The sequence below is a fragment of the Euleptes europaea genome, chromosome 3 (genome assembly GCF_029931775.1).
Source record: "Euleptes europaea isolate rEulEur1 chromosome 3, rEulEur1.hap1, whole genome shotgun sequence".
Classification (NCBI taxonomy): Eukaryota; Metazoa; Chordata; class Lepidosauria; order Squamata; family Sphaerodactylidae; genus Euleptes; species Euleptes europaea.
In genome coordinates this window covers 15504332-15515404 of record NC_079314.1, presented here as the reverse complement: position 1 = coordinate 15515404, position 11073 = coordinate 15504332, and the positions used below count along the sequence as shown (strand labels likewise).

General features: G+C 46.0%; 1 protein-coding gene across 1 annotated transcript; it reads left to right on the top strand.

Moving 5' to 3' along the window:
* Nucleotides 1-1353: 1353 nt before the first annotated feature.
* LOC130474687 (proline-rich transmembrane protein 1-like) lies at nucleotides 1354-5917 on the top strand. Its single transcript, XM_056846385.1, has 2 exons — nucleotides 1354-1683; nucleotides 5777-5917. Exons 1-2 carry the CDS (start codon nucleotides 1354-1356, stop codon nucleotides 5915-5917), a joined length of 471 nt encoding a protein of 156 aa, XP_056702363.1.
* Nucleotides 5918-11073: the final 5156 nt, after the last annotated feature.

The following is an 11073-nucleotide window of genomic DNA, read 5'->3' as shown; positions in this document are numbered from 1 at the left end:
CTGGGACTTTCCGACATCCTGCAAGCTGGTCGACACACAAGCCTAGAAATGTCTGGCTTTATCTTGGGCTGAAGTCAGAAGGTGGCAGGTCTTTCATATCAAATATATATGGCCAATGAGTATAAATATGTCATAGGATATATGGCCAACGACTGTAAATCCAGATTTACAGTCTGACAAAGGAAAGGGTTAAGCCACTCTTCTTGTCCTGACTTCTTCCTTTCCATCTCACTTTTTGATGGTTACCATGGAGTTGGGATTTCTGTATTTCCCTATGTTAGACTTCCATAATCACCCAGAGGTGGTAGAAAAGAGCAAGAGTCCAGTAGCACCTTAAAGACCAACAAAATTTCTTCAGAAGAAGTGAGCTGTGGCTCATGAAAGTTCATACCTTGTCAGACATTTTGTTAGTCTTTAAGGTGCTACTGGACTCTTGCTCTTTTCTACTGCTGCAGACAGACAAACATGGCTACCCACTGTGATCTGTCAACCTAGAGATCACTGTTGGGAAAGTATGCCAGAAACATGGCGCACAGGAACGCTTCCATTTTCTACTGCCACCAGTTAGGAGTAGCAGGAAGTATCAACCTTTATGGTGAGACTGGAATCTCCAATGGAGGCTGGTTGGAAAGTCCCCAGCTGTCAGCGAAGTTTTGGTTCCTTGTAATAAGGGCTATGATCCGAATCAAATTCCTTGTAATAAAGGCTATGATCCGAAGCAAATTCCTTGTAATAAAGGCTATGATCCAAAGCAAATTCCCTTCTCAGGACAGAGACTACATGTGACATTTTCCCCAGGTATGGCCCCAGATCAGATCATGGAGATGATTTGGGTGCTCAAAGTATTTATTTATCTTTAGACCTGTAGGCTGCACTCTATCTCCAACCAAGGCCAGGCTCAGAGCAGTTCACATGGAGTAAAACAATGCATTAAAATATATAAAAAAATTACAATCCTAAATAAATATTAATTCCAAGCTCTGCTGGCAGGACAATATCTTCCTTCTTCCCAGAACTCTCTCTCTCTCAATCTTTCAGTCTGGGTTACTCATTGCACGACGCCTCACCCACCTGCCTGCTCATTCTTTGACGTTGCAGGCACAGAAAAGCTGCTCTGTCCAGTTCCTAGAGGGCTACGCAAGAGAGCAGTTCGCAGAGGAGCTGGGAAGATCAGAGACAAATTTGCAGCCAGGAGAAGACCACTGAGTGTTCGGCTGCGTGTAACAGGAGGAAGGCAAGGAAGGGAAGGATATATTGAAGCAGTGACAGGAGGCAAGAGAAGACTACTCAACAGTGACGCAGGGAAGGGAGAAGGAATCGAGGCCAGAACAGAGAAGAACAGAGAAGAGCACTATGGAGAACCCACACTATGAGAAGAACCAACGTGGAGCACCTCCTACTCCGAACCCACCACCCTACTCTGAAAAAGAGCAACAACCTCCTGGGCCGCCACCCCCCATGGGCTTTGCAGCCAGCCCCACCATGCCGCTTCAGTACCAGCCTTATTATGCCCCATATGGGCTAGCCCCTGGCCAAGGGCCCATCACTCAAGCTCCACAGCATACCACCTATGTCGTTCCTGTGCAGCCCACCCACGAACCGGATTACCTGGTGTATTCCATCTTCACCATGCTCTGCTGTTGCCTGCCTCTGGGAATTGCAGCTCTGGTTTACTCAATACAGGTGAGTCTTCTCATGACCCCATGCTACGAGTGGTAGGGATGCGTGTATCTCTGCTTCCCTTCTCTCTCTCAAGGTCCATTTCCCCTCCCTCTTCTTCCATATGCTTTCGCCACTTCCTCTGACCCCTTTCCTCATCTTTTCCTCTCTTTCTCCTTTTAAAATCATGGCAACGGTAAAAACGTAACCCAATCGGGAAAAAGTAAAAGATGGCAACCAAGTAGAGTTGCTAACTCCAGGTTTGAAAATTCCTGGAGATTTGGGGGCGGAGCCTGGGAAGGGAAGAAATCGAGGAGGGAAGGGACCTCAGTGGAGTATAATGCCATTGAGTCTACCCTCAGCAGTAATTTTCTCTGTAGTCTGGAGGGGAGTTTCATAGGGTCGTCAGATACAACATATCTGATGAAGGGAGATTTGACTATCTGAAGCTTATACAGGTTGAGTATCCCTTATCCAGACTGCTTGGGACCAGAAGCAGTCCATATTTCGGATCTTTCCGTATTTTGGAATAGTTTGGAATTTTTGCATATGTGTAATGAGGTATCTTGGGGCTGGGACCCAAGTCTACACATGAAATTCATTTATCTTTTATATATGTTTTATATACATAGCCTGAATGTAATTGTAAACAATATATTTAATAACTATGTGTACATTGAACCATCCATGGCACTGCTGAGGGCCTGTAAGTAGGGTTGCCAGCTCCAGATTGGGAAATACCTGGAGGTTTTTGGGGCGGAGCCTGAGGAGGGCAGGGTTTGGGGAGGGGAGGGACTTCAATGCCACAGAGTCCAATTTCCAAAGCGGCCATTTTCTTCAAGTGAACTGATATCTATTGGCTGGAGATCAGTTGAAACAGCAGGCGATCTCTAGCTAGTACCTGGAGGTTGCCAACCCTACCTGTGAGTAATGCCTGCATGCCGGTTCAAAAAGGTCCGGTTTTCAGATCAGTCCGGATATCGGATGTCTGGATAAAGGATACTTAACCTGTACCCCGAAAATCTTGTTGATCTCTAAGGTGCTACTGGGCTTGAATCTAGCCGGAGAGTTGTTGTAATTCTGGGAGATGTCCAGGCCCTGCCTGGAGATTGGAAACTTTACAACAGAGCCAGCAGTGAGCCCCTGCTTCAGCCAGGCTGCAATGCAGTTGTGCATGAGAGCAGAACAACTGACTCTCACGGGGGTAATTCGTACCCTCTAAGAGTTCCTCCCTTGCTTTTGACTCCCCGTTTGCATATGGCTGTTTCACAAACGCCCTTTTGGAATATTGTCGAAGGCTTTCACGGTCAGAGTTCATTGGTTCTTGTAGGTTATCCGGGCTGTGTAACCGTGGTCTTGGAATTTTCTTTCCTGACGTTTCGCCAGCAGCTAGGGCAGGCATCTTCAGAGTAGTAACACTGAAGGACAGTGTCTCTCAGTGTCAAGTGTGTAGGAAGAGTAATATATAGTCAGAAAGGGGTTGGGTTTGAGCTGAGTACTGTCCTGCAAAAGTAATGTGCTAACATACCATACCCTCATTAGCACATTATCTTGATACTTACAGGACAATGATTAGCACATTACTTTTGCAGGACAGTACTCAGCTCGAACCCAACCCCTTTCTGACTATATATTACTCTTCCTACACATTTGACACTGAGAGACACTGTCCTTCAGTGTTAATCCTCTGAAGATGCCTGCCACAGTTGCTGGCGAAACGTCAGGAAAGAAAATTCCAAGACCACGGTTACACAGCCCGGATAACCTACAAGAGCTCTTTTGGAAGCCTGAAATTTTTTGGAACAATCCCCTCACTGCAGATGTCACAGAAAAGACCACACAGGGATCCCTAGCAAGAGGGATCTCACCATGGGTCAGATCTCTGTCTGCAAGAACTCAGGCAAGCAATGTTTCAGTACTTAAAGTCCAAAGCACACGATACTCTGAGGATCCATGCTCAGGTCTCCTGTTGTGCTGAAAGCCAATGTGGTGTAGTGGTTCAGAGTGGTGGTTTGGAGTGGAGAACCGGGTTTGATTCCCCACTCCTTCACATGAATGGCGGATGGTAATCTGGTGAACTGGATTTGTTTTTCCACTCCTGCACATGAAGCCAGCTGAGTGACCTTGGGCTAGTCACACTCTTTCAGCCCCACCTACCTCACAGGGTGTCTGTTGTGGGGAGGGGAAGGGGGAGGTGATTGTAAGCTGGTTTGATTCTTCCTTAAGTGGTAGAGAAAGTCGGCATATAAAAATCAACTCTTCTTCTTCTTCTTCTTCCAACTTTAAAATGCAGGATGGGTGGGTGTGATTGGGATGGTGACTTCCTGGATCAGAGAGCTTAATACTCCCCGCAGCTCCCTGGCAATTTTTTTTATAGAAATCTACCGGGCTGAATCTCTAGGGAAAAAGACAGGCACCTATGTGATGCCAGTCTTCTCTGCCCCCCTGCCACAGCTTAGCAGCTGGGGTAGGGTTGCCAACTTCCACGTGATGGCTGGAGATCTCTCAATATTACAACTGATCTCCAGCTGACAGAGAGCAGTTCCCCTGGATAAAATGGTCGCTTGGGCAATTGGACTCTATGGCATTGAAGTCCCTCCCATCTTCAAACCCCACCCTCCTCAGGCTCCACCCCAAAATCTCCAGGTATTTCCCAACCCGGAGCTGGCATCTCTAGCTGGGTGAATGGGGAATGGGGCCTCAGTGCAAACTACCCCTTGACCAGTTTTCAGGTTAAAGTATGTCAGGAAATCCAATATTGGCTCTTCCACTTACTGTGTAACTTGGCATTGATGCTAAGGTTAGGACAACACATTATGGAGAAAACACAGTTGCCATGAAAGTCAGCAGCCCTCCAGTTCTGTCTCTCCCGTGTTATAATGAGAACCCTCCTGCCGGTGGCAAAGAGGGACCTGGCAATCCTAATGCCAGGTCTCCCCTTGGCTCTGGAGGGAGCTTTGGGAGGCAGGGATTGGGCTGGGGATCCGCAGGCCTGCGGAAAGGGGGGAAGTGATCGGAGTGTGCACGGTGCGATGACATAACTTCCAGGTTTATCCCTGAAACGCTGGCATCACGTGGGACGCTCTAGAGTTTTTGGGGACACCATAGAGGTTTTTTGGGGGGAATGCTAGAGCATCCCTGTTGCATTGCTGGCACTTCCAGGGTAAACCCAAAAGTGATGACATCGCGCCGTGCACACCAATCGCTTCTCCCCCTTCAGCTGTCCTGCTTCTGCCTGTGGACCAGCTGAGGGTTGGCAGGCAGCCCAGTTGATTGGCGGGCAACTGCCTGCCATAACTGGGCAAATGGCAAGCCTAGTTGGGAAATAATTTGGGGGCCGAGCTGTTTGTGGAGGAAAGGGAGTTCAGCAGGGATGCGTTGCCATAGATCTCCCCCGCCCCCCGTTCTGCCATTTTCTCCCGGGGGACTGGTCTCTGTAATCTGGAGATCTGTTCTAATTCTGGGAGAGCCCCAGCTTTGCGGGAGCTCCTTTGTCAGGTAAATATTTTTTCCTGTCTTCTGATGTTTTTGGAATTGTTATTGACTTTTGTTTCTCTTGTTGGATGGGCCCACTTGTTGGCTGTGGTATATAAACATTTTAATCAAGAAATGTTTTGTTCATCTCCTGGCTGGTCTGCACCAAAGCTTCTTAAACTGTGGGTTCGGACCCCATATGGGGTCGTGTAACTGAATGTGGCGGTCACGAAAAATTTGGCGACCGTACATTTTTTTATGATTGATTATCAGTAAATGTTTGATTTGTGTACCGATTTTATATACCTATCTACCTGGGGCCGTGTAAAAATTTCTCGGGCGAAAAGGGGTCGTGAGTGAAAAACGTTTAAGAAGCCTTGGTCTACATCTCGCCTGGTTTAAACTCCCGAAAGCGTGTCACAATCTTGATTGCTTTTGGAAAGCTGATGCCTGCATCAATTCTTTCAAGCGAGTACGTTTTATCCTTGAACATGACTTTCTTCGAGTCTGTCACAGGCGAAGACAAAAGGCTTCTTAGCTGGTGGCGAGTTCCCCCTGGCTCAGAATCCCCTGCTTCCACATTCTGGAGATGCTTTTCTGTTATATGTTTTCACTTATTCATGACATCTCCCTTTGTTTTCAGACTCGAGATGCCAACCGCATTGGGGACGGCGTTGCTGCTCAGCAGAGCTCCAGGATGGCACGGATTTTTTCCCATTCCGCCCTCGGCGTGGGGCTTGTGTTCTGCATCGTATACATTGTTTTGACAGTAGTTGGGGTTTAGTGGGGCTTGTCTTCGTGTTCCAAGACCTCCCCTGTTGCACCCCTCAGAGGAGTCCTGGTGTGGAGTAATTTTCCTTCAGTCATTTCACAAAGGGATGCACCCCGAGATGGTTCACACATGGAAGCACACTGCCTGATTTCTCTGCTTCTTGTAGCTGAATGCGTGAACTAGTTTCATTGGGAAGCACTGGATTCCAGTTGACCTGAACACCTTTTTCCAGGGGTAGATCTGTGATGGCCCATTAACACATGCATCAAGTGCACAATGCCATGTGTGAAACACACAAATGTCTGACACTGAAAGAATAGAACAAGGACAAATGAACTGATCAATGCCAAGGGTGACATGGGAAGACACTTCCAGTGGGACCATCTGATGGCTTGACAGTGTCTATGTTATTAACTGGGTGTGCAGGCTGGATGGGTTGAGAGACTCGTTTCAGTGTTGCTAATGCTAAAACACCCTGTCCCCCATGATCCATTCCTTTTAAAATAATAAGAATATAAGAAGAGCCCTGCTGGATTAGACCAGTGGTCCATCTAGTCCAGCATCCCATCTCATACAGAGGCTCATCAGCTCCTCTGGAGGGCCATCAATAGGACATAGAGGCCAAGGTTTTCCCCTGATGTTGCCTCCTGGCACTGGTATTCAGAGGTTGACTGCCTCTGAATATGGAGGTTCTCTTTAGTCACCATGGCTAGTTGCAACTGATAGACCTCTCCTCGATGAATCTGTCTAATCCCTTTTTAAAGCTGTCTGTGCTGTTTACATAATCTGGCAGCGAATTACACATTTTAATTACTCGTGAAATGATATGGGTTTAGAATTCAGATTCATTTCCAGCCTTCTTTATCTTCACACACCTGCCCAGGTGCATCTCCACACTTACTTCAGTTTCCCTTTCTCTTGTCCAGTTCCTCAGGACAACCCTGGACTTTCCTGCCCTAAAATGCCCAAATTCTCTTGGCTTGCTGCCTTCTCTCCCCTAGACCTTTTTGTCTGCCCTACCCTTCTCTTGCATCAGAGAAACCCAGCCAATGGCTCTTCAAAGCTCTTTTGCCTGCCCTGTCCTTCTCTGACCTTTGAGGCAGTTCAGCCAATCACTGGCAGAGTTGTCACTGCCACTGGGAAGTTCGCGAGAGCATCCACATACATGCTGTGAATGATGTAAATCAATGGTTGTTTGTATATTTTTTCAGTTTAATTAAAAAGTTTGTTTCTAATTGTGACAGTTTTAATGAAATGTTATTCCAAATCTGATCCTACAATGGTGTTAAAATGAATATATTTCAGGCAGTTAGAGACACTAGGACTGAAGCATCAATATTCAATGAATAAGCAATGTCAAAATATGAACACACCTTGGATTTTTTACCAAATGTTTTGTGGCCTTGTGGTACATAATTTGTGTGAGGCAATGTGTGAGCTTGTCAGCTTGTGACCAAAGAAGAAAACATTTCTTTAAAGGCTTGTAATCAAACCACTAGAACATTTGTAATGTCAAAGGAACAAAGAAATAATAAAAGCATAACAGACTGGCTGATCAACTGTTTGAAAAGATGGTCTCCTGAAAACTATACTGCCTTTTGTACTTTGGAATAATATTGTAAATAACTTCATACCAGCTATTACTATTTATTTTATTTACAAAATGTGTATCCCGCCTTTCTCACAAAGGCCACCAAGGTGGCTGGCAGTTCATTCATGATAAAATCACATTTGAAAAACCATTCAAATCAATCCCCCAAGAAACTATGTTAAAACAAATTTTGGGTGTGTTAAGTGCCGTCAACTCGCTTCTGACTCATGGCGACCCTATGAATGAAAGTCCTCCAAAGTGTCCTATCTTTGACAGCCTTGCTCAGATCTTGCAAACTGAAGGCTGTGGCTTCCTTTATTGAGTCAATCCATCTCTTGTTGGGTCTTCCTCTTTTCCTGCTGCCCTCAACTTTTCCTATCCTGACTGTCTTTTCCAGTGACTCTTGTCGTCTCATGACGTGACCAAAATACGATAGTCTCAGTCAGTTTAGTCATTTTAGCTTCTATTTTAATTTTAAAAAGCGTTTAAAACTGAGTTAAAATACATATGAAACAAAAAATGTTGGTTAGGAAGGAGGGCTTGTTGTGTGTTTGTGTTGTGTGTGTGTGTGTTAAGTGCCGCCAAGGAGCTTCCAACTTATGGTGACACTCTGAATTAATGACCTCCAAAACATCCTATCATTAACAGTAATGCTCAGGTCTTGCGGACTGAGGGACGCTCCATTTATTCAGTCAATCCATCTCACGTTTGCTCTTCCTCTTTTCCTACTGCCTTCAACTTTTCCTAGCATTATTGTCTTTTCCAGTGAGTCTCATCTTCTCAGAATGTGACCAAAATACAATAGCCTCGGTTTAGTCGTTTTAGCTTCTAGGAAGAGGGATCCTTGAGGGAACGCCAAATGAAGCAAAAAAGTCTCCACCCACTGGCAGAAGATGGCAAAGGAGGGGGACAGATGAATCTCCCTGAGGAGACGGTTCCAGAACCAGGAAGATAATTTTCTGATATAACTGATTAAAGAGATGCTGTTGTTATCATTAAACATCTTCAAAATGCCACCTGAGATGAAATGCTGTCCTATCAATTTCAACGAAAGAAATGTCTGACATTGGGATTAGGTGGGAAAGGATCGGATCTGCGAAACTGACTTTCTCCCACACAAACCTTCCTTAATAGCATCACCTAATAAGGTGCCTCTCCAGGTTCCTCACCTTCAGAAGTTAGGTAGGTTGCCTTAAACCAAGTCAGACCATTGATTCATTTAACTCAGTATTGACTATTCTAATTGGCGGTGGCTCTCCAAGGCCTCAAGGTGAGAAAAGCCCTTCCCACTATTCGTTATAATTTGGAAGTCCTTTAGAGTGGAGCTGCCAGGGATTGAACCTGGAAACTTCGGCATACAAATCAGATTCATTGCTTATGAGCTGCAATTCATTCCTTGGCGGCACCTTCTCCAGAACGGCTTCTTGAGGATGGAAATCTTCTCCTGCCTCCTCCTTCATTGACCTTTAGGTACCCATTTGTCTAGGTCGGGATGCAATGCCTGCCTCGGCAGCCGGCGGGGACCAGGACTTTGGAGCGAGGGGGAGGGGAGCACAGTCAGCAGCTTGCCCCTCTGCCCGGCCCTAGATGCCCAGGGAAGGCTAGGGAAGGTCCTGGGCGAGGGAGTAGGGGCCAAGAAGAGAAAGACCTACCTGGTAGAGGGAGACAGTCCAAGCTCGCTGGGAGTTGTTTTGCCCTCTCTCTTTGCTGCATCAAGGGAAGAGGCAGTTGCTGGACTGGTTTAAATGGAAAGAGAATCATAATTGATATTGATTTATTAGAATATTAATGCTTAAAATAAAGAATGGGCAAACCTTGCTGGAAATTATATACATAAAACAACTATTCTTTTAATGAATGGAAAGAGATGTTGGGTAATTCTTTTTATTATTAGATAGGGGGTACGGAGGCGTGGAGAACTTATTGTGAAAATTATTTTCTGATGGATCAACTTAAAGGATAAATTTTGATTTAATCCCGTGTATATATTTTGTATAATGGCAATTAGGATACCATAAGATTTGTATTAGATAAAACAGGAAAAGGATGACTTTTTTATATAGTTGGGGATTATGGTGTTAGCAAAAGTAATTACAATTTATTTTCAGACGGAAGAAAGTGAAGGGGGAGTCATTTATATTTGTATTAGAAATTTTATTAGATTTTAATTTACATTTATTAATTTTTATAACTGAGTGGTGACACATGTATGAGGTATTAAATGAGAAAATAATAAAAATTCTTTTTTTAAAAAAAGGGAAGAGGCAGTTGCTGGCCTAGGGTTGCCAGGTCCCTCTTCACCACCGGCGGGAGATTTTTGGGGTGGAGCCTGAGGAGGCTGGGGTCTGGGGAGGGACTTCAATGCCATAGAGTCCAATTGCCAAAGTGGCCATTTTTCTCCAGGTGATCTGATCTCTATCGGCTGGAGATCAGTTGTATTAGCAGGAGATCTCCAGCTAGTACCTGGCAGTTGGCAACCCTATGCTGGCCCCACCTCCTCACAGCTGGCTGGCCCACAAACACACAGACAGCCAGGCTGGGAAGGAGCCGGCACCTGGGAGGTAAGGCCCCAGGTGGCAGTGCAGGGAAGGAGCGAGGAAAGGCTACCCTCGAGTAAGCCCACAGTGGGAAGGGCCCGACCAAACTTCCGAGGGATCTGGCATTGGAAGGGGTTAAAGGGGAGTGGGAATGGACTGAAGGGGAGCACCTGGGTGGCAGGGGGTGGAGGTTGGAAGGAGACAGGACAGAAACCTAAATAAAAGGCAGAAAGGAGGGTGGTGGACAGAAGCCTGAAGCCCAGAGAGGAGAGAGTGCTTAACAGGCTGAAGTCCCGGGCAGGAACAGACGCCAGGAAGATCCTCCAGGCATCTCTGCCTATTCTGAGGCTGCACCAAGAGCTAGAGGGGAGACGCCAGGATGGAGGCATCGGAGGAGAACTCTAGAGGCGGAGCCCAGGTGCACACCATTACAACTTTGGTGCACTTAGCGCATGTTTTTCACGGCTCGGTCACTTTCTTTTAGCTGTTGATGTCCATTAGACTCAGTTTATCATTATGTGTTGGCCTTTGTGGCAAATACTATTAGCTTCTGTAGTAGTTGCTTTGGATTTTCTCCAAACTGAAAGGGGCAACATGAATATTTCAAAGGAATAAATATTGCAGGATCATTAGTGGTGGGAGGTTATTGTGCTTCTCTGTGTGCACAGAGACACATGGACACCCCCCCCCCCCCATGCACGACCTTGTCAAGAGGCGACAGAAGCCCACTGCAAAGGGTGGGTGGATACAATTGCCCCCCCCCCCCAAATGTGGTGTTCCAACGCAGCAGCTTATTTAACCCTATTCATAAATAAGGAAGAAAATAAAGGGGTTACCTGGGATCACCAGTGAGTGGGATCCTCCCTGCCTCCCGTTGAACCTTGTACCAGCTGCACCCTGACTTTTTCTAGATTGCAACTCATTCACTTTGTTCCAGAGGTTTTATTGTGAGCCATTGAAGGCAGAACAGGCATATATTTGCATCACCCCTCCTATTCATCTATATATCCCTGTCTTTAAGTAAGTATGATTGTTGAATG